The following is a 24,405-nucleotide window of genomic DNA, read 5'->3' as shown; positions in this document are numbered from 1 at the left end:
GTTGTACCATTTTTTCCCCCTTGTATACTTGATGGGTAAAATATACAGAAGGATTCAAGTTTGGCTAAGACTCTAGGCTACTGTGAATGTGCCCTTTCATTTTGTAGCAGTTTCTCTAATAATAACTATTTCTTCTGATGCAATCATTCATACTTTGTTCCAAACATTAGTAGAAATATTTATTTCACATTTCCGTAGTGCCCATCTCCCTCAAATATAATATAACTTGTTCAATGGGATAAAGCTTTGGTGAATTTCAAGACAAGACTTAGGAAGGATGCCTAACATCTCAGTGAGTATGTGAGTAAATAAATTAATTCTCTCACTGAACATTATCTGTCTATTTTGATTAAAATTGGAAGCAATGGCATCTTGTAGATAGTTTGATAATGTATTTATCCCAACAGCTTGCCTCATTTTGACAAGTATTTTCCTATATATGTGGAAACATAAATGTTTTCATAGTAACTTTTTTTATGAAGGAAATCTACCACTGAAAGTGAGTATGCAAAGCTTGGACAAAATGTTTGAAAAAAGGTATTTTCTTATTTGCTTTAATATAGGTGAATTACCTCTTTTCAGTAGAGACGCAGTGACTCAGTGGCTAAGACACTGAGCTTGTCAATCGAAAGATCGACAAAATCCCTAGTGCCGTGTAACGGGGTGAGCTCCCGTTACTTGTCCCAGCTTCTGCCAATCTACTTGCATTTTGTAAAAAATGCAAGTAGAAAATTAGGGACCACCTTTGGTGGGAAGGTAACAGCGTTCCATGTGCCTCTGGCATTTAGTCATGCCGGCTACATGACCACGGAGACATCTTTGGACAACGCTGGCTCTTCGGCTTTGAAATGAGCCGCCCCCTAGAATAGGGAACAACTAGCACATATGTGCAAGGGGAACCTTTACCTTTTTACCTCTTTTGAAATCATTAAATAGCCATATTCTTTCTAAGGCTCATGCAGCTGCTTCAGTTGGTTGGGCAATACAGTCACTTTGTTTCATTTCTGTTGTTGGTTCAGCACATGCAGACATAGGTAGTTTAAAACAGCTTTCTTGCAAGCTAGCAAAGATACAGCTGTTTTTATATTATGGGAAGAGGAGCTTTGTTTGCACCTTTTCCAGATGCTTTGCACAGCCTCATGCAGAATTGTCAAGAAATAAGATGAAGATGAAATTGTTCCTATGCCATTGTTGTATTTTTTGGAACATAAAATGTTAACATTGAAATACAGAATTGCAGCAGAGACCCATATATTTATAATTAAATTCACTCCCCTATTTTTTTTTCTAAAGAATTCTTATTGGTAACAGGATCAAAACGAGCGTACAAATGTTGATATTATGTTTATGCTATAATAAATGATTGGCTCATTAGCTATTATTTGCTGCATTGAAACAGGAGTGACAAATCTATCAACCATATGATTGGTTCATACAATTCATTTAAATTGTTCACTTATAGAATTAGTATGCCCTATTTGCCCAATAATTGAAGTTTCATTAATTTTGTTTGCAGAGTATAAATATCTTGTCTGAACTAACCTATTTCTGTAATTGAAAGTTTGAGTATGTTACATATTATACATTTGTCCATCTGTGAATAATCAAGGCTATCCATTTTTGATAAGTGGTCTGTAATTAGCATCTAAGTTGTTTTATTTTTTAAATACAGTTTTAAAATACTCAGAGATACCCCTAATAAACTCTTCCAAGTAAGCTATTATTTGTTTCCCAGTTCTGTGCCTCTCTTGCACTGATAAGGCATAATTCAAATCCAACTTTTCTTAAATTTCTTGCAATGTTTTTTTCATCCACCAGATGTGCGCAGTTGAGTAATTTTGGCTCACTTTCAGGGTGGTGATGTCAGAGCCACTGGATTGGAAGATGAAATCTCCTGACATTGTGTCATCAGGGTGGTGGCCATTTCCTCCCCTCCCTCCTCCCCCTTCTCCTGCCCCCTCCTTTTTTGCTGGCCTCATTTCTCAGGAACAAAGAAAACAAAGGGGAGGGTGTTCCTTTTCCTCAGATAAAAGATTTTGCTTGGCTGCCAGAGCATCTTGTTATTCCCATCTGTTTCTTTCTTTTTATAGTATATCTCCCATACCAGGAAGCTTTAACAGCATCCAGACTGTATTTTAGAGAGTTAAGTGTAATCAAAGAGATTTATCAGCTTTATCTACGGAGTGGTGGTGGAGAGTAGAAAGATCTAGTCAGAACTTAAAACTCTTATGCAGATTTTCCATCTGGTACCTGAACAATTGTAAATTGTTTCACTATTCCATATTTCATTATGGAATATATTGGGGATAGTTAATTACAACATGTGCTAGGCTTTTTATTCTGATACTGTAATACTTCACTTTGAATTTTCTATTCAAAGAGAAGTTTGCTTTTTAGCCTTCCATATAGTTGTATTTTACTTAAACCCCATGTCTATATAATGGTTTAGGTTTATGACATTCTCACGTTGACACTGCAAAATGAAATGTGTAAGTTTGCAATTTGCCTGGGTAATTCATGCAGGCTAGGTTGGGAAAATAAATTTAAATTTATTTCTGCAAATCCTCAATCTTCAGTAGAGCCAGTTAATGCTGTCATGTGGGTCTTAAAAGTCTTAAGCGTTTTCAGCTGGATCTACAGTTCTTAAGAGTTTCCATGAGCGCGTATCACTTCCCAAAACTGCTCTTGAAATATGACAGTATCACAGAAAGCCAGAATTTTGAAGTTGAAATAATCATTTTCCTATTGAAATTCATGATACATATATTCTGCATTTATATAGCATATAATAATAGGTCTCTACAATATTATTGTGTAATATTTAATCTGGCAGAGTATTGTCTAAACATAGACCTTTATGGATTATAATTGCAGAAGAATTTTTGGATCAAAAATAGAATAGATATATATCAGAGAGAGAGAAAGTGATATTACAGATTTCACATTTGCTATCAGGTCTTCTTATTTCCATTGCAGTGTGTGCTTCTCAATCCTAAAGCATCTCAATGCCAAATCAGGTTTTTTTAAAAGCACCAGATGGTGCTGTTGCCTTATTTTATTATTCTCTATCTTCTTTTGCCGCATTCAGCCATTTTAGGGAGGATGTTTGCCTTCCCTTTAGACTCCATTTTGTATTGATGGCGCAGAAAAAAATAAAACTCAACAAGGGAGGAGTCTGCAGGAAGAATGAGCCATGCTGAGTCAAAGGCTGCTATTATTTCATGGCTCTGTTTCCTGCTTTTTTTATGCTCACTCAGCAGACACCGGACAGCAAGCAAGCTTTATTTCATGAAAAGTAGTGTTTTTTATCAATAGCAGTTAAAAATTATATTTAGCCACACGGAACAATTTTTTCTGTCTATTCAAGTCAATGCCGATGAACCAAGCAAATGGTTGTTTCTTTTCATTCATATATTTCAGTTATTTTTCAGGAAAATGATTACATGTCAGACTAAATCTTTTGCTATATTTAGCTAATCAGGAAAGCTATGAAACATAGTGGGGGATAGCATAAGGAAGCAACAAATAGAAAGTAATAATTATCAGAAACAGATAATTGATAAGTTTTTGAAAGTAAAAGATGCTTCCCCATGAATATGATGACATATTAATACATTGTTTTATTTAGTTTTGATATGCAGCATGTGAGCTCCCCTCTCTGATTGATAATTCAGATTTTGCTATCAGAGGATATAGGGGCTCTTAATCTCCTTATTGATGGAAAAAGTGCATCAACACTGAGTCAAAATTCATTAGTGCAAAATTTGAGAGTGATCAGCTTATAGTAGTAGTCAAAAACCCATAGCTCAAACTATTGTTTCTTCATTATTGAGTTTAACTTCAGGAAGTTACTGAAAACATTATTTTCAGAGAGCTGAATATGCTTTCTCGGGTCTATTTCAGTCTCTCTAAATTCAGGTGGTTTTTTTTTAATCTGTTAATGAACCAAGTTGTTTTCCTCTTGCCTTCATTAATTGATTTCAAGGGAGTTACTCTTATCTTTTGGAGAGGGGAAAAATAGAAGGCAGTTTAGGAAGTTAGCACCCACCCCTCTCCTAGAAGAATGAAAATTTTTAGAAAATATTAAAAAGGGCAGAATATTATATTTCCCTGGATGAGAAATGGAGAAACATGTTTTAAGGGCAAAGCAGCTTCCTGCAGCTTCCTGCCTCCCCCCACCTTTGTCAATGGGCCAGAGGCAGAAACTCATTCTCTCCACCTTTTTCAATGGACCATCATCTGCAACACAATAGGAGCCATCTAGCAACAGAAACTCACCACATGGCATCTGGGAAGATTACATCAGCCAGCAAGGCTAGCTAAGACCCCCACCCCCTGGGGGTCTGACAACCAATCAGGATACTCTTCCTGTGCCCCAGGAAGTTCAAAGCTCAGAGAAAGCATAAAACCAAGGCATACTCAGTATCTTGTCCCTTTTTCTGAACTCAAACCATGTGAACCTGTCCACCATTAAACCATCTTTCCAAGCAGTCTCCATGTGTCTTTTTCCCCACTTGGAACTGAACCCAGATGGACATTTCTTCCAACAGCAGAACATAATTATTTCTTTAGACATGACTGAACATAAAGCAGCAAGTTAGATGTGACACAGACATTAGATTAACTAGCTGGTTAACATAAGTAACATGATGAGAAAAAATAATCCATGAGAAATTGTGTTACATCTAATGAATGCTTGAATTCATAGTTACAGAAATCTGTCAATTAGTTTTCTTGTTAATACAAAAAATACATACTTACATCTAATTGCTAATACAGAATTTGTCACCTCTAAAGCAATTCTTTTTCTATTATCATTCCTCTTTTTCCTTCCTTTCCCCAACAAACAGCTGTAATAATTTATCTAATAGGATTATATTCCTTGCACTTGATGTGGTAGATTCATAAAAGTTTATGTGATAATGTATTTATTGCTCTTCAGAGAGTGACAAGGCAATTTTTAATAACTATGGTCACGGCTGTGTCATTCTTAATGAGCTAGTGAATCTGTGGCCTAGCTACCATTTCTCAGGGCAGGTCGAACTCAGATAATAGATATCAATCAATATGTTTTATTTTATTTTTTTTCAAATAATTTTTATTTTCATTTTCCAACATCATATTTATGTACAAACTATTATCCATCATTAATCATTAATTTTTATTTATTACCGATTCAGGCCTGCCCGACTGCCACTTCCTTTCTTCACAGCCTCCCTCTCAACCCTCTACTACTTTCCCATCCTTCATCTCCTTCACTTTACTACTTCCTCTCCTCCTTCTCCACTCCTCCCTTCTTCCACCCTATCTAACCTTCTTCTTCCCCTCCTCCTTCTCAACTCTTTCCTACCTATTTCTTCCCTCCTTCTGCTCCTCTCTCCTTTTCTTTCTGAAATGGCAGTCGAGCAGCCCCAATATCATTTTAAATTTTAATTTCATATCTTCAAACATTACTGTACGTTAATAACCAATCCATGTATCATTTCCCCCCCCTTTCTCCCCCCCCCCAGACTTCCCAGAGCAAATACCGGGTATTATGACCAACAATCACAAGCTAAAATATACAAAATATACCTAAACTCCCACCCTCAAAAATTTAAAACTCTAAATCCCCTCACAATAAAGAGATAAGAAAGAATAATAAAAAAGAAAAAAGACTAGAAACAATACCAATGTCAAGGTTCCAGAAAAACCTCTTCTGCATAAAAAAAACTCAGAGGCCATTGTTTTCCAGAGTTCTTTACTAGCATGAGGAAACTGGCACACGATGAGTGAAATTCCAAAACTGAATTTCCGGATTCTTTTTCCAGTTATACAAACCCCAAGAGTCCCACCCTCCTGACCCCTTTGATGGTCACATGGTCCCACGTTCTCCCAGTTCATTCGAATATCTTCTTGCCACTCTTCCTGCAGATGTGAACACCATCCGACCTTGACCGCTTGAAGAATGTTACCATACCCCTCAGCCCCCCTTCCTCCCCTCAGGGGAAAAATGTGGCAGCGTCTGGAATCCTAAAGTCTAATATGGTTTCCAGGCCTGACAGGTGTCCCCCCTTGGAAAAGAAGCTATATCCTAGGAAAGAAAACAAAGAGTTGATAAAGAAGATTGTCAGTGATCCACACTTCCCTTCTAACCCCCCCTCCCCTCTCCAAGAGGTTTTTTAGGTTTGTCAGGGAAAGTGTCGTGAAATTGTTTAATCAAATTGTCCGCATTTACTTTCCAACTTTTGACCCAAGTAGATTCAGATAATGGATATCCCTTCCAGTGGATTAAATATTGTAATTGACCTCTGTATAGTCTAGAGTCAAGGATTTTCTTGATTTCATAGTGGGTTTCACCTTGGATTATCAAGGGTGGTGGGGGAGCAGCAGGTTGAGGTCTCAGACCAGACTGTCTAGCAGGTTTTAATAAGCTGGTATGGAATACCGGGTGTATTTTCCCCAACATTTGAGGGAGCTTGAGTTGGACGGTAACGGGATTAATAATTTTTACAATGGGGAAAGGACCCAGAAATTTTGGACCGAATTTTCTGCTGGGTATTCTCAACCTCAGATACTTAGTAGATAAAAAGACTTTATCGCCAATGCAAAAAGGGGGTTGAAGGGAACGGTGTCTGTCAGCATGGGCTTTGTAATTCTGAGCTGTCACAGCTAAGGCCTTTTTTGTATTTTCCCAACCTTTTTTTAACGAATTCATCCAGTCCGTTTGGGAAACGGAAGTGGGGGGTTGCACTGGGAGTTCAGGCATTGGAACGAAGTCCATGCCGGTGGTTACTTGAAAAGGGGTTAACCCCGTGCTGCTGTGTACAGCATTATTATATGCGACTTCTGCAAATGGTAACAAATCTGACCAGTTTTCTTGTTGGTAATTTACATAACACCGTATTTATTGTTCCACCATCGAGTTCAATTTTTCAGCCGCTCCATTGGTCTCCGGATGGAACCCAGAACTAAGTCCTTGAGACGATCCAATGGACCGTAGGAACTCCCTCCAGAACTTGGCTGTGAATTGAACACCCCAGATATTATCCTTTTAGGAACTCCATGCAGTCTGTAGATGTGTTTGACGAAGAGCTTTGCTAATTTTCTCGCCGATGGCAATCCGGTGCACGCAGTGAAATGGGCCTGTTTAGAGAACAAGTCCACTACGGTCCATATCACTGTATTTCCCCCACTAGATGGGAATTCAACAATAAAATCCATGGCAATCTCTTCCCAGGGTCTGGTGGGTTTGGCTACGGGTTGTAGGAGTCCAGGGTGTTTCCCTGGTCTGGACTTCATGGTAGCACAGGTAGTACAGCTCCGGAAATAGTCTTCGACATCTGATTTCACTTTTGGCCACCAGAATTGTCTTCTAGCCAAGTGGAGAAAAATCCAAAGTGACCTCCTAGGCGAGAGTCGTGGCTTCTCTGTAGTATAGGAAGCCGCATAGTGACGGGTACATAAATCTTGGTTCCCTTCCAGGGTATCCCATCCCTTAAGGTGATATCTGGCAAGTTTTCTTTAAACCAAGCATCGTCAGTGAGTGCTGATTTTAATTCCGCTAGTAGTTTATTTGGTGGGATGTTAGTACTACGGTGTGAACGCGGTCGAGTAAGTGCTTGGCTGGCCGGTTCGCTCTCGGGAATCATCGCATGTATTACCTCTTCGCGTTGGCTGTCAAATTGTGGTTTCCTAGATAGGGCGTCAGCCAGTAGATTTTGGTCGCCGGGGATGTATTTGAGGGTGAAATGGAACCGTTTGAAAAACTGAGCCCATCGAACTTGTTTGGGAGAAAGCTTTTGAGAGGTTTTTAAGTATTCGAGGTTTTTGTGGTCGGTCCACACCTCGAATGGTTCTTTTCCCCCTTCAAGGAAGTGTCTCCAGGAGAGGAGTGCCCAGCGCACTGCAAAGGCTTCTTTTTCCCAAACTGCCCATCTGCTTCAGTGTCTGTCAGTTTTTTAGACACGTACGCGCAGGGCATTAGATTGTTGTCGGTATTTCGTTGTAATAAGACAGCGGCTACTGCTACATCACTTGCATCAGCTTGGACCACAAAAGGTTTATTTGGATCCGGGTGTTGAAGAATTGGTTCCATGGAGAATAGGCGTTTCAGGTGTTCAAAGGAACGTTGGCAGTCCATTGTCCAAGGTAGGGGTTGGGTAGGTTTGGGTTTGGCGGGTAATGGCCCAGTTTTTAACAATTCTGTTAATGGTAGAGGTACTTCTGCGAAAGAAGGAATGAATTTGCGGTAAAAATTCGCGAATCCCAAGAAACTTTGAAGTTGCTTACGTGTGCGTGGCGGTTGCCAATCCAACACCGCTTTTACTTTTCCTGGGTCCATTTCGATACCTTTGTTTGATATCCGGTAACCTAGGTAGTCTAGGGATTCCTTATGGAATTCGCATTTGGAAAGTTTTACATATAGCTTGGCCGCTAGGAGCTTTTTAAGGACTTGTCTGACCAATTTGATGTGTTCTTCGATATTGTTTGTGTAGATAAGAATATCATCTAAGTAGACAAGAACCCTATTGTAGAGGTGGGGGTGCAGGGTTTCATTAATTAGTTGCATAAAAACGGCTGGAGCTCCTTGGAGGCCAAAAGGCATGACACGGTATTGGAAACTGCCCAAGGGGCAGTTGAAAGCCGTTTTCCATTCATCACCTTCCTTGATGCGGTCCCGGTAATAGGCTTCCCTTAAATCCAATCTGGTGAAAATTTTGCCTTTTGATAAGTGGTTCAACAAATCGTGCATAAGTGGTAAAGGGTATTGTTTTGTATGCAAATTGCATTGATATTTTTGAAGTCAATACATAATCTAAGCGAACCATCTTTCTTTAGTTTAAATAGCACAGGCGCAGCTACAGGTGATTTTGCTGGTTCAATGAACCCTCTGGCTAGGTTAGTGTCAATGTATTTTCTTAGTTCAGACATTTCGGCTGGTGTCATTGAATACATTTTGGGTTTTGGTAATTTTGCCCCCGGGTGCAATTCAATTGCGCAATCAGTTTGTCGGTGGGGGGGTAAGAGGTTACATTCATCCTCGCTAAAAACTTCTGATAAATCCATGTATGCTTTAGGGATGCGTGGTTCATTAGGAGATGGATTGGATATGGTGGTTGTTGGTTCCCTCTGGTGGTCATTTTGGATAAGGTTTTTTTCGGTAGGGGGAATTGGGTCTAAGGGTCTGAAAGTCCATATAATTTTCCTGAATCCATCCTCCCATTTGATTGTGAGTTCCCATTTGTCCAACCAAGCTAAACCTAGGATGATGGATTCTGACATCTTTGGAATTACTATGAATCTTATAAGTTCATGATGGGCTCCAATTTCTAAGCGAACCAGTTGTGTGATTTGGGTCACTGGAACGCCACCAATCAAGGTTCCATCTACTTAGTGGAATTTAATTGGGTGTTTCAAGGGAAATGTTTTTATACGGAGTTGGGCAACCGTAGAAGTTGAAATTAGGCATCTGGTGCATCCTGTGTCCACAATAGCCTCTAAATCCTTTTTGGCCCCTTCCCCTGGAATTAATAAGTTTACTTTGATAGCAAATGGAGGAATGGGTGCACTCACCATTGGGTCGTTTTCTGCTTGGTTTGAGTCGTCAGGAGGTGAATCAGATGACGGAAGGTCAGTAGGGAGGTCTATGGCTTGTCTCGCAAAGCGACTGGTATTCGGATTCTTTCGAGGGGGTTTGTATGGTCGGGTAGCAGTTGGTGGGCGATACTGTGGGAGGGATGTTGGGGCTAGGCAAACTGAAGCCCGATGTCCTAGTTTTTCACAACGGTAGCATTTGATTATTGCTGAAGACTGAAAGGTGGAGGGTGTGGTTGGTCTTAAGAGGGAGGGTCTTGTAGGTGGTCGTTGTGGAGTTGTAGTTGGTGATTGGCTTTGGAGGGGGTTGAATTCTCTGTCCAGAGCGATGGACACGTTGTACCAGTCATTTAGTTGTTCTGGGATTCCTCTGGTGGAGCAGGCTTTTCTGATGTTTTGATCAATGGCATCTTTGAAGTAGTGGAGGATGATGCGATCTGGCCAATGTCTAAGATTGCCAGCAACCCTTCTGAAATCCCATACAAATTGTTTTAGAGGCTTGTTACCTTGTTTCATTGTTTTTAAGGTGGTTTCACATTCTGCAATTAGGTCATCATCTTGAAACCGGTTGCGAAGCAGTGCCATAAATCCGTGAACATCGTTTAGTTCTGGTGCACGTTCATTGTGTAGTTGAGCTATCCATTCTGAGGCTAGCCCCACGTTCATACCATCCGAGATGGCGTTGATTAGGCTTCTTTCTGATGGGTATTGATGTCTATACTGTTCAACGTAAGCCTCAATTCTGCTGAGAAAGTAAGCCAGGTGGTGTGGATTCCCATCAAAGGTTGGTTTGAAAGGGGGAGGGGCTGGGTGAGGGGGTGCGGGTGGGTTTAGCTGGCCTGCTTGTGGTTGAAGAGGGATTTGGGGGACGGCCGTTGCTGTTGTGGCTGGTTGCTGAGTTGTGAAGGGGGGTGGAATTCCCCCTGGCTGCTGAGAAGGAAGTCCTTGAAATGCTTCAGCTGACGAGGCAAAAATCGGCCTGGGGCCCCCAGGAAAGAAAGGTGCTGAACTGGCTGGTTGCCATTGGTACTGGATCCACCCTTGTCCAGGATAAAATGCCCAACCAGGAGGAATAGAAGCAGCTGGAGGCAGCGTAGGCCTCTATTGGCGGCAAAAGTCAATTGGAGGGGGGAGTTGCGATTCCCCCCAAGTCCCTGGTGCTGCCTGAACTCCCTGCCGTCTGAAGGAGGGAAGGGAGGTCCTCCTGCGTTCATCGGAACGGTTTTGAGCTTCAGTAATTTCTCCCTCTCTGGTGGGAGGGAAGGTGAATTTAGGCTGAGCTAAAGGCTCTCGAGGTGGGTGAACTGAGCTTATACGAGGCCTCACTTCCAAACGCTCAAAAGTTTCAGGGAGGTCTACTAGGGACTGGGATTTCAGGGGGTTTCTCAGGTCCCAATCCAGTGACTCTCCCGATTCTCTGGGTTTTACTGTCCTCCAGTAAGGTTGAGAAGAGGGAGGGGGCTCTCCATTCCGCCCCGGGGAAATGTTTTCTCCCGAATGACAGCTTACCCATGAATCGGAGTCTTTGGGCCGTGCTCCAAGCTGACAAGCACTCTACCACTTCGGGGTTTTGAGTCATATCTTCCGATGGGAAGTAGGTGATTTCAATTAAATCGTTAGATTCAAGCTTCTGTGCTACTTCCACGGTTTCAGCTTGCTGCTCTTCCATCTTCGCTGGGTCTTTGCACCGCTGTGGAGATTGCGGAGGCTGGGGCCCAGCACCCCCCTAACGGGCCCCCTCTGAGTGAAGGAGAGGGTACCGTTAGCAAAAGAAAGTTATGAGTTTTGGAATAATGTCAAGGTTCCAGAAAAACCTCTTCTGCATAAAAAAAACTCAGAGGCCATTGTTTTCCAGAGTTCTTTACTAGCATGAGGAAACTGGCACACGATGAGTGAAATTCCAAAACTGAATTTCCGGATTCTTTTCCCAGTTATACAAACCCCAAGAGTCCCACCCCCCTGACCCCTTTGATGGTCACATGGTCCCACGTTCTCCCAGTTCATTCGAATATCTTCTTACCACTCTTCCTGCAGATGTGAACACCATCCGACCTTGACCGCTTGAAGAATGTTACCATACCCCTCAGCCCCCCTTCCTCCCCTCAGGGGAAAAATGTGGCAGCGTCTGGAACCCTAAAGTCTAATATGGTTTCCAGGCCTGACAACCAACTTCACATATTACTTCTTCTTACAATCCATTTTTAAAATTGATCCATCTTCTCAAATTCAAATTTTTCCCCCTTATATACTCCTTCAAATTTCATAAGTCCATTTCTTGAATTACAGTCCATCTTCCCGAACTCAAATTTTTATCAGTTATATATTTCTTCAATTGTCGTAACATTTAATGTCCGTTCTTCTTACAGCCCATTTTAAAAATTAGCCCATCTTCTCAAATTCAAATTTTTCTCCCACTTGTATATTTCTTCAAATTTCATAAGTCTATTTCTTAAATTACGATCCAGCTTCTCGAACTCAAATACTAATCACTTATATCTTTCTTTAATTGTCATAACATTTAATGTCCAATTTTCCAGTACTACTCCATCAATCAAATATCATTACGAATAAAATCTCTCAAATACAATATTTCCAACTTAGCTTCATAACTTTTACTATCTACAAACGTGTCAATTAAAACAAACTACATCCACAATATAACAGTAAATAATTAAAATCATTACATCCACAACATTATCTAAATTCATAAATTTTACTTTCCATCCTTCACAATTAAATAATATCATCCCATAGGTTTATACCATACAAATATACACCGTAAGCCGCCCTGAGTCTTCGGAGTAGGGCGGGATATAAATGTAAAAAAAAAAAAAAAAATAGCAAATAATAAAAATCCTATAATTTGTATCCTAAACAAATCAATTTCATAAATTAACCATAATCATCATATTCACATCTTAAACATTCCTCCCCTCACCTCCATTTTCCATCATTTCCAAACCATTTAACTTAGCATCTAACAACAAAGGATTCCCACTCTTTAAAACATTAATATAGAAATGTCTTGCTTTCGTAACGGAATTAAGAAAATACTTTCTGCCTCTAAAATTCACTGACAAGCCCATTGGAACTTCCCATCTAAAATATATCTGATGTTTCTTAAACTCATCCACTAAAAAGCAAATTCTCTTCTCTTTCTTAACATTTTAGGAGGAATTTCCTTCATCATTTTTATATCTTGTCCCAATATTTGAAATTTATTTTTATAAAAGGCTTGCAAAATTTCATACCTAATCTTTTTAGTTGTAAAATAAATAACCACATCCCTCGGTACTCTATTTTGTCTTGCCCACCAAGAATTAACATGATAAATTCTTTCAATATTAATCTCAAAGTCTTCTGGCTCCACACCCTTTATCTGAGCAAAGGCTTGCGTAAAAATCTCTTTTAAATTTTCCTTCCTATTTTGCCTCAATCCCCTCACCCTTATAGCATATTCCATTAATCTGTATTGTAATATTACTCTTTCTTCATCTGCCCTATCTACCTTTGCCTGTATATCTTCCATCTTATTATCTAAGTTCCAATTATTTTGATTCTTTTGAATTTCCTCTATTTTCCTTTGCAACTCCAAATTAGCTTTATTAATTTCTTCAAGATTATCTTCCATCTGAATACAAGAGCTTAATATTTGCAAAATTGCATCCTTTACCATTTTCATTTCCTTCTTCTGCTCTTCCACCACTTCCTTAAAATCCAACATCTCTTTCTCTATTTCATCAAATTTTTATCTATTTCTGAAAGACAAGTCTCCAAAAATTCCTGTAAAGAGTTTCTTAATTCCTTTTTAATCTCTTCTTTTAAGTTTTGAATCAGAACTGAAGAAATTTCAAAGTTTTTAGTGGCTTTTGGTACTGTTTGCTTAAAAGCCATTTTTTAAAATATAGCCTAATAACAGATAAAAGGAGGTTAAAAAAGAAAAATTCAAAAAGCTTTTCTTCTGAATCACTATAATCCCAAAGAAGAAGAAAAAATATAAATCATAAAATTCTCATTTCTTCCATTTAGTCAGTATCTTCTAGTTCCACACTAGCTGTTAATAAGCATTTCTTTAACTTTCGTTTCTAATACACACATTCCACAAAACGCCATTTGCTTTCTTCTCTCCTATCTTCGCAACAAGCATATCCTCAGGGTATTGCAATCTTCTTACAAACAAATGCTAGAACTCCAGTATCTGCTCCGTCCGCGTTACAATCCATCATAAATCAATTTCCGCCACAGAGATTGGATGCTACGTTTTTTTCTGTCAGAAGACAGATGCATCTCCGAGTCTGGAGCTTTTCAGACTATGGAAGGAGCACTGCCCTCAAGCCCCAGAAACTTTTTTTCTGTGGCTTTTTTGGGTGTCTCAACTTCAGCCTGAATGCTCATATCTCCCTCTTTGCCCGAGGGAAGAGACTTACAAGCTGTCAGACAATAGATTTACGATGTCCTGGCAGCTCTACAGACTAAGAAGTTAGCAGTCTAAACAAGACTGCTTTCAACGAAGCGGAGCCAAACCGGAAGTCCAATCAATATGTTTTATTAAAGATACCCTGTACATAGAAAATTATTTATTTATTTATTTATTTATTTAATCACATTTTTATACCGCCCTATCTCCCAAGGGACTCAGGGCGGTTTACAGCCTATTAAAAACACAAATACACAAATATAAATACAAAATAAAACACTAATTAAAAAACTTATTGAATAAGGCCGAATTAAAATTTATAATTAAAATAATAAAACCTCATTAAAACTACATTAAATTAAAATCCTAGCCCAGTCCTGCGCAAATAAATAGATGTGTCTTAAGCTCGCGGCGAAAGGTTCGAAGGTCGGGAAGTTGACGGAGTCCCAGGGGAAGTTCATTCCAGAGGGTGGGGGCCTCCACAGAGAAGGCCCTTCCCCTGGGTGTCGCCAGTCGGCACTGCCTGGCGGACGGCACCCCAAGGAGTCCCTCCCTGTGGGAGCGCACGGGTCGGTGGGAGGCAGTCGGTGGCAGCAGACGGTCCCGTAAGTAGCCTGGCCCTAAGCCATGGAGCGCTTTGAAGATGGTTACCAAAACCTTGAAGCACACCCGGAAAGCCACAGGTAGCCAGTGCAGTCTGCGCAGGAGTGGTGTCACATGGGAGCCACGAGGGGCTCCCTCTATCACCCGCGCAGCTGCATTCTGGACTAACTGGAGCCTCCGGGTGCTCCTCAAGGGAAGCCCCATGTAGAGAGCATTGCAGTAATCCAGGCGAGATGTCACGAGAGCATGAGTGACTGTGCATAGGGCATCCCGGTCTAGGAAGGGACGCAACTGGTGAACCAGGCGAACCTGGTAAAAAGCTCTCCTGGAGACGGCTGTCAAATGATCTTCAAAAGACAGCCGTCCATCCAGGAGAACATCCAAGTTACGCACACTTTCCATTGGGGCCAGTGACTCGCCCCCAACAGTCAGCCGTGGCTGCAGCTGACTGTACCGGGGTGCCGGCATCCACAGCCACTCTGTTTTGGAGGGATTGAGCTTGAGCCTGTTTCTCCCCATCCAGATCCGTACGGCCTCCAGACACCGGGACAGCACTTTGACAGCTTCGTTGGGGTGGCCCGGTGTGGAAAAGTACAGCTGAGTGTCATCAGCGTACAGTTGATACCTCACACCGAAGCCACTGATGATCTCACCCAGTGGCTTCATATAGATGTTGAACAGGAGGGGCGAGAGAATCGACCCCTGCAGCACCCCACAAGTGAGGTGTCTCGAGGTCGACCTGTGCCCTCCCGTCAACACCGTCTGCGACCGGTCAGAGAGATAGGAGGAGAACCACCGATAAACGATGTCCCCCACTCCCAATCCCTCCAACCGGTGCAGTAGGATACCATGGTCGATGGTATCAAAAGCCGCTGAGAGGTCTAATAGGACCAAGGCAGAGGAATAACCCCTATCCCTGGCCCTCCAGAGATCATCAACCAACGCGACCAAAGCCGTCTCCGTGCTGTATCCGGGCCGGAAGCTGGACTGGAATGGGTCTAGATAGACAGTTTCATCCAGGTACTGGGGTAATTGACGTGCCACCACACTCTCTACAACCTTCGCCACAAAGCGAAGGTTGGAGACCTGACGATAATTACCTAAAACAGCTTGGTCCAGGGAAGGCTTCTTGAGGAGAGGTCTCACCACCGCCTCTTTCAAGGCGGCAGGGAAGACCCCCTCCAAAAAAGAAGCATTAGTAATCCCCTGGAGCCAGCCTCGTGTCACCTCCTGTGTGGCCAGTACCAACCAGGAGGGGCACGGGTCCAGTAAACATGTGGTGGCATTCAACCTCCCCAGTAACCTGTCCATGTCCTCGGGAGCCACAGGGTCAAACTCATCCCAAACAGTCTCAACAAGACAGTTCTCTGACCTCTCATCTGGATCCACCCAATTTTGATCCAGAGCATCCCAAAGCTGAACGATTTTATCGTATAGATAACCACTAAATTCCTTGGCACGTCCCTGCAACGGGTCATCCCGCTCCCCCTGTTGAAGGAGAGAGTGAGTCACCCGAAACAGGGCGGCCGGGCAGTTATCTGCCGACGCAATGAGGGAGGAGACGTAGCCATGTCTCGCTTCCCTCAATGCCACTAGGTAGGTCCTGGTATATGACCTAACTAGTGTCCGATCAGCTTCCGAACGGCTGGATCTCCAGGAACTCTCTAGGCGTCTTCTCCGGCGTTTCATCTCCCTCAGCCCCTCGGAAAACCAAGGAACTGATTGAGACCTTCGCTGGGTCAGAGGCCGCAAAGGCACGACACGGTCTAGAGCCCCAGCTGCGGCCAGTTCCCAAGCCGCGACTAGTTCTTTAGCCGTGCCATGGGCCAGACCCTCAGGAAATGGCCCAAGCTCCGTCCGGAACCTCTCCGGGTCCATCAGGCGCCTGAGACGGAACCAACGTATTGGTCCCGTCTCCCTGCGGTGTTGAGTAGCGGTCAGAAAGTCTAGGCGAAGGAGAGAGTGATCTGACCATGACAAAGGTTCAATGACTAAATCTCTCAAGTCCAGATCCTTCAACCACTGTCCAGAGATAAAAATCAAGTCCAGCATGCCACCCCCAATGTGAGTGGGGCCATCGACTACTTGGGTCAGGTCCAAGGCCGTCATGGAAGCTGTGAACTCCCGAGCTGCTGTCGATGACATGCCGGTCGATGGCAGGTTAAAGTCCCCCATAACCATGAATCTGGGGGTCTCAACCGCCACTCCAGCAAGCACTTCCAGGAGCTCGGGCAGGGCTACTGTCACGCAGCAAGAAGCCAGGTACGTGACCAGCAAGCCCATCTGACACCTATGACCCCATCTCACAAAGAGGGATTCACAGCCGGCAATCTGAGGTACAGTGGTCTCCCTCGGCTCTAGACTCTCTTTAATAACAACCGCCACCCCCCCACCCCTACCTTGGGCCCTCAGTTGATGGAATGCTCGGAAACCCAGTGGGCACATTTCAACAAGGGGCACGCCCCCTTCTGTGCCCAACCAGGTTTCCGTAACGCCCATAAGGTCCGCGGAACCCCCCTGAATAAGATCACGAACTAGGGGGGCCTTGTTAACCACGGACCGTGCGTTGCACAACATCAGCCGGATGTTCACAAGAGAATGGTTCCCTCCCTTGTAGTTATCTCCATGAAGGGAATATTTATTATCCATAGGGGCATTTCACTTTGTATATTCCTGGCTTTGTACCACTATTGGAGGTCATCTTGGTAATTATTTGTGATTCTAATGCCCCAATTTGATATATCTTCCATTTTGTACTTTAAGACAAGATCCTATTTTCTAATTATGCTGTGCCTCTTTTTTTCTATAAGGCTTATATCCTATCTAAATCTCTTACCTAAATCTTATCCATATTTTTAAATGTTTTTTTAAATTTTTTGAATATACATCAACAGCATCTGGGTATCATTCATTTTGGGACAAATATCACATAATATTAATAGTATTTGTTACTTTAATCAAATTCATGAAATCCTACTATTAATATACATATTTGTTTTAAAATAGTTATTCAATATTTCAATATTCCATTTTAATGTAAATCACAATATTATTTGAGTTTACATAGTACTGCCCTCTTTCAACCTCTAATCTTTTCCTTTAGTTAATTGCTTTTATTCTATTGTATGAAAAATATGTGTGCTAATATTCCCCCTATTTCTTATTTCTGCCTCCATTCTGGCTTCTAGTCAGGCCACCATTACTAATCCTAATGTTAATATACTTGTTTATATTAAGATATAGTCCTTTATTATTTAATTATTTAACGTTTCAATGCGCCATTCTAGTTGTAGCGTAGTCGTTTACGTATGAGCACATAAATGGATCAGTTACTGCTTTGAAATAATAAATGGGGGAATAACAGTGTAATTTTATTTTGTGAGGGAAAGTTTGAAAGATACCTCCTGATATTGGACACACCTATTATACCAGGCTTACCTTATGTTTTTATCCCTCTTAAAATCCTTTCAGTGATTAAGGGATGCTCTGAATTTCTTTGAGAGATTGGTAACTATGGACAGTTCTGTTGAAATTATCTGGGTTGCTATGATTTTTAATTCTTTTAAAATCTTTTAATTCTTTAAAAATCTTTATGATTTTTAATTCTTTAATTCTTCACAGCAAAAAAGCAACCTGAGAGTGGAGAGGAAAAGAACCAAGCTAAGAAGAAAGTCAAGGAGCTGAGAGTGCTAGATTCAAAAAATGCTCAGAACCTTTGTGAGTATGATTTTATATGATTAAGGAGAAATTTCTATCAATGAAAATTAGTGGAGCAGCTTGCTTCCAGAAGTTGTAAGTGCTCTATTAACTGGAGGTTTTTAAGAAGAGACTGGAGTTGTTTGGATTGGTATAGATTCTTCTGCTCAAAACAGGTTGGATTAGAAGACCTCCAAGGTCACATCCACTGTTATTCTGTAATTCTGTTGGGAAAGTTTGCCTAAGTTACTTGTGAAAACTTTCAGAAACATTTGAATGTTTATTTGAAGGAAAGAAAGGAAAAGTTAGGAAAGGTACATTTCTCTGATTTTAATATTTGGTTATGGCAATAATTTGGTTAATTGTGCTTCTCTTTAAATGTGGCAGCTATTTTTTTGGGCTCCTTTCGCTTGCCTTATGAGGAAATCAAGAATGCCATCTTGGAGGTGAATGAAGCTGTGTTGACTGAATCCATGGTGCAGGTGAGAAAGACTAGAATGTGTGATCATATTTTCTTTCTAGAGTGTAAGTCTGCACAGCCCGTATCCATTAAGCTGAACTCAATCTTCAGTAGTTCTGGCAACTAAAAAGTGTTTATTTTGCTATCCAGGATTGTAAGAACAGAGAGAGATTGTCAAGAACTGGCAGCTCCAAGGTTTCTGTTCGTCAAGTTGCACATAAAATTAGGGATCAACCCACCGACACAATGTATTTGTATTAAAGATGGTTTTATGTATGTTTGTTTGTTAAAAAAAAAAATTACAAAAAAAAGGTTTCTGTTCGATAGGTCATAAATTATTCAGGTTTGGGTATATAATAATCAGGAGATTTTATGATGTCATGGATCCCTTGTATTTGAATATTTGGTATTTAGAGGCATATCAAATTATGTCAAAAGGGTTCCCTAGTTTGAAAAACTCATCCTTAAACTAGTTTTTTTAGGTCAATATTATTATATTTATTAGAAGCTATTCCAAGCAACTGTATCCTTTTAACTTCTTTCTCAGAATCTGATTAAGTTAATGCCTGAACCAGACAAGTTGAAGATGATCGCAGGACTAAAAGAAGAATATAATGAACTAGCTGAGTCTGAGCAATTTGGAATTGTGGTAAGTGATTATCCATTGCAGAAGAGGAATCATAATCTCTTTCAGAAAAGAAATACATAACAAATGCACAATAATACAATGTAAATTTGTCCCTCTTATTTTTCAGTCTGTCACATCATTTGCTAGGACGTCCCACTGTTATGTCTACTAAGTGCTTCATTTTTTTCCCCTTAACTTTGAGTATAGTCCTTATATTCTAGCCTACATGTCTCCTGAGCTATTTGAAATTCTAAAATTTTCTTTTGTGCTCTAGACAGAAAAAAATGAATTTTTGATTTTAGGATTTGCTGATTAGAGTTATTTGTTGCTATAAAAATAGCTAGTATATATTCAGTATGCCTTTATTCTACTGCACTAAAGAGTTGGCAGCTAATGGTTTTTTCTTCTTTTTTCCCTTTATCCCACACTTTTCTCTTCCCCTTTTTTCCTTCCCCCACTTTATTTTTCTTTATTTTCACTTATATTTTATAGAAATATGCATTGTCTTTCACACTTCTGAAGCTTAAACAATAATGGGAAGAGTATACTGTTATTCAAGGGAAAACTTTAACAGTTGGAAGGGTCCAACGCCCTGCTCAAGAGAAGACCCTAAACCATTCTAAACAAAAAAGGTTAAAAACCTTCAATAAAGGAGGACTTCTGGAGGCAAACCATTCCACTGATTAATTATTCTCATTGTCAGGAAATTTTTCCTTAGTTTAGGTTGCAGCTTTCTTTAATGATCTTCCACCTGTTACTTCTAGTCCTGACCTCAAAGGCTTTGGAGAATAGATTGACTGCCTCCTCTGTTGTCAGTTTTTCAGACATTGAAAAACTGCTATCAAGTTGCCCCTAGTTCTTCTCTTCATTAGACTAGACATACCCAATTCCTTCAACCATTCATCATATATTTATCTTCCAGACTCCTAATTGTCTTTGTTGCTGTTCTCTACACTCTTTCAAGAATCTCAAAATCTTTTTTGTATTGTGACTAAAACTGGATGCAGCATTCTGAGTGTAGTTTTACCACTGAAGTACAAAGTACAGTATAATTCACATGATCTTGATACTTTGATCCATCTATCGAGGCAGCCTAGGACAGTGTTGTTGTTTTTTTGGCAACTGTAGTATAATGCTGGCTCATACCTAAGTGTTTGTCCACTAGAACACCTAGATCCCTCTCACACAGCTGTTGAACCAAGTATCACTTATTCTATACCTGTGCATTGGGTCTTCTTGCCTAAGTGTAAAATCTTACTTTTCTAGCCACTGAATTGCATTTTGTTAGATAGAGGTCTAGTGTTCAAGTCTGTGGATATCCTTCTAGATCAGGGGTGTCAAACTTGATTTCATTGAGGACCACATCAGGGTGGTGGTTGACCTTGGGGGAGGACAAGGGGGCATGGCCAGCTCAACATCACTTGTTTGTTTGTTTGTTTTATTAAATTTTTATACCGCCCTTCTCCCGAAGGACTCAGGGCGGTGTACAGCCAAAATAAAATACAGAATATATACAATTAAAAAGAATTTAAAATAAAACTATTACTAAACGGCTGATAATTAAAAAAGATTTAAAAATTTAAAATATTAATAAAACCCCAATTTAAAATCAACTATTTATGCCAGTCCTGCTTGAATAAATAAATATGTTTTTAGCTCACGACGAAAGGTCCGAAGATCAGGCACTTGACGTAGGCCAGGGGGGAGTTCATTCCAGAGCGTCGATGCTTCCACAGAGAAGGCCCTACTCCTGGGGGCCGCCAGCCGACATTGTTTGGCTGCCGGCACCCTGAGAAGGCCCTCTCTGTGAGAGCGTACGGGTCGGTGGGAGGCATAAGGTAACAGCAGGCGGTCTCGTAAGTACCCGGGTCCTAAGCCATGGAGCGCTTTAAAGGTGGTAACCAGAATCTTGAAGCGCACCCGAAAGACTACAGGAAGCCAGTGCAGGCTACGGAGCAGTGGTGTTACGTGGGAGCCACGAGCGGCTCCCATTACCACTCACGCAGCTGCATTCTGGACTAACTGCAGCCTCCGGGTGCACCTCAAGGGCAGCCCCATGTAGAGAGCATTGCAATAATCCAGCCGAGACGTAACCAGAGCGTGAGTGACTGTGCATAAGGCATCCCGGTCAAGGAAGGGACGCAACTGGCGAACCAAGCGGACTTGGTAAAAGGCCCTCCTGGAGACGGCCACCAGATGTTAATCAAAGGACAGCCGACCATCCAGGAGGACGCCCAAGTTGCGAACCACCTCCTTTGGGGCCACTAACTCGCCCCCAACAGTCAGCTGCGGATGCAGCTGACTGTACCGGGGTGCCGGCATCCACAGCCACTCCGTCTTGGAGGGATTGAGCTTGAGTCTGTTTCTCCCCATCCAGACCCGTACGGCTTCCAGGCACCGGGACAGCACTTCGACCGCTTCGTTGGGGTGGTCCGGGGTGGAAAAGTACAGCTGAGTATCATCAGCGTACAGATGATAACTCACCCCGAAACCACTGATGACCTCACCCAGCGGCTTCATATAGATGTTGAACAGGGTAGGTGAGAGAATTGACCCCTGAGGTACTCCACAAGTGAGGCACCTCGAGGACAACCTCTGCCCCCCTGTCAACACCGTCTGCGACCGGTCGGAGAGATAGGAGGAGAACCACCGATAAACGATGCCTCCCACTCCCAATCCCTCCAACCGGCGCAGCAGGATATCATGGTCGATGGTATCAAAAGCCGCTGAGAGATCTAATAGGACCAAGGCAGAGGAACAACCCCTGTCCCTGGCCCTCCAGAGGTCATCCACCAATGCGACCAAAGCCGTCTCCGTGCTGTAACCGGGTCGGAAGCCGGACTGGAATGGGTCTAGATAGACAGCTTCCTCCAGGTGTCGGGGAAGCTGCCATGCAACCACACTCTCTACAACCTTCGCTAAAAAGCGAAGGTTGGAGACTGGACGGTAGTTTCCCAAAATAGCTGGGTCCAGGGAAGGCTTCTTCAGGAGAGGTCTCACCACCGCCTCCTTCAAGGCGGCGGGGAAAACCCCTTCAAGCAAAGAAGCATTTATAATCCCCTGGAGCCAGCCTCGTGTCACTTCCTGAGCAGCCAGTACTAACCAGGAAGGACACGGGTCTAGTAAACACGTAGTTGCATGCAACCTCCCCAGCAACCTGTCCACGTCCTCGAGAGCCACAGAATCAAACTCATCCCAAATAATCTCAACAAAACGTGTCTCTGCCACCTCGGCTGAATCATCGCAATCATGGTCCAAGCCATCACGAAGCTGAATGATTTTATCGTATAGATAACCGTTAAACTCCTCAGCTCGTCCTCGTAGGGGGTCATCCCATCCCTCCTGTTGAAGGAGGGAACGGGTCACCCGAAACAGGGCGGCCGGGCGGTTATCTGCCGATGCAATGAGGGTGGAAATGTAGGAACGCTTCGCCTCCCTCATTGCCACTAGGTAGGTCTTAGTAAAGGACCTCACTAGTGTCCGATCAGCCTCGGAACGGCTGGACCTCCAAATACTCTCTAGGCGTCTTCTCCGGCGTTTCATCTCTCTCAGCTCCTCGGAGAACCAGGGAGCCAATTGAGATCTACGCCGGGTCAGAGGCCGCAAAGGCACGACACGGTCCAAAGCCCCAGCCGCGGCCCGTTCCCAAGCCGCAACCAGTTCTTCAGTCGTGCCGTGGGTAAGATCCTCAGGAAACGGCCCAAGCTCCGTCAGGAACCTCTCCGGGTCCATCAGGCGCCTGGGACGGAACCAACGCATCGGCTCCGTCTCCCTGCAGTGGTGAGCAGCGGTTCGAAAGTCTAGGCGAAGGAGAAAATGATCTGACCATGACACCGGTTCTTTCACTATATCTCCTAAATCCAGATCATTTACCCACTGACCAGAGATAAAAATCAAATCTAGCGCGCCTCCCCCAATGTGTGTAGGGCCATCAGTTACTTGAATCAGGTCCAAGGCCGTCATGCAGGCCTGGAACTCCTGAACCACCGTTGATGACAAGCCGGCCGATGGCAAGTTGAAATCTCCCAAGACCAAAAGTCTGGGAATCTCAACCGCCACGCCAGCAAGCACCTCTAGTAGTTCAGGTAGGGCTGTAGTCATGCAGCAAGGAGCCAGGTACGTGATCAACAGCCCCATCTGATTCCGATGGCCCCATTTCACAAGGAGGGATTCACAGCCAGCTATCTGAGGAACAGTGGACTCCCTCGGCTCCAGACTTTCTCTAATCACAACCGCCACCCCCCCACCCCTACCTTGGGCCCTCGGCTGATGGAATGCACGGAAACCCGGAGGGCACAGTTCGACCAGGGATACACCCCCTTCTGTGCCCAACCAGGTCTCCGTAATGCCCATAAAGTCCGCGGACTCCCTCTGAATCAGATCACAAATCAGGGGAGCCTTATTGACCACGGACCGGGCATTGCAGAGCATCAGCCGTAGACCCAAGCTCTGAGGATCTTGACCATCCGGGGAACGAGTGAGGACTGAGGGGCCGGAGCACGTGATCGCCTTTAAACATTGACCATGTGCTCCCAAAGAATGATACGGCCCCCTGCCTCCGCCATATCTGCCCCCCCCACTTACCGTACAGATGGGATGATACTCTCTGCTCTGTTCAGACCCCTCCCCCCCTGTCTTCGGACCAGCTAAAATAGTGTCGTGAGCACGCGCTAGGACTGGACATACCCTCCCCGACGGGTTTCCCCCAACACCTGCTCTTACCCTCTCCCCCTTTAAAAATTCCCTGTTTAAAAATCCCCAAAGGCTCTTCCTAGACGCATGCCACCTCTGTGGGTCCCAAGACCTGTCATTGAGGCCGGCCCTTGGTAATGCAGTGGGCCATTCCTGCGAGGCGGGGGCACCTCGCAGGTGGAGGAGTTCATGTACGGAGTATCGCATGTTGAAAAGTAGAGACAGCGAGAGAGAGTCATATCCTCAGAATGGACAAGGCAAGAATAGATGGTCTGACCAATGGGAGGCCACTTTGTCTGATGGTAAGTCAAAAAGAGGCCAACAAACCCATAT

The 24,405-nt window shown here is 42.8% G+C and overlaps 1 protein-coding gene across 2 annotated transcripts in view; it reads left to right on the top strand.

Moving 5' to 3' along the window:
• Positions 1-24,405, top strand: part of DIAPH1 (diaphanous related formin 1) — a 281,001-nt gene that overhangs the window by 114,422 nt on the left and 142,174 nt on the right. For both annotated transcript variants that reach the window (XM_058174593.1, XM_058174595.1), the window contains exons 18-20: positions 18,218-18,313; positions 18,680-18,774; positions 19,300-19,401. In XM_058174593.1, coding sequence (XP_058030576.1) covers positions 18,218-18,313; positions 18,680-18,774; positions 19,300-19,401 — 293 coding nt within the window. The remainder of the gene's footprint in view (positions 1-18,217; positions 18,314-18,679; positions 18,775-19,299; positions 19,402-24,405) is intronic.

This window comes from Ahaetulla prasina, chromosome 3 (genome assembly GCF_028640845.1).
Source record: "Ahaetulla prasina isolate Xishuangbanna chromosome 3, ASM2864084v1, whole genome shotgun sequence".
NCBI lineage: Eukaryota > Metazoa > Chordata > Lepidosauria > Squamata > Colubridae > Ahaetulla > Ahaetulla prasina.
Note: the sequence above shows the minus strand (reverse complement) of the source record. Positions and strands in the feature narration are given on the sequence as shown.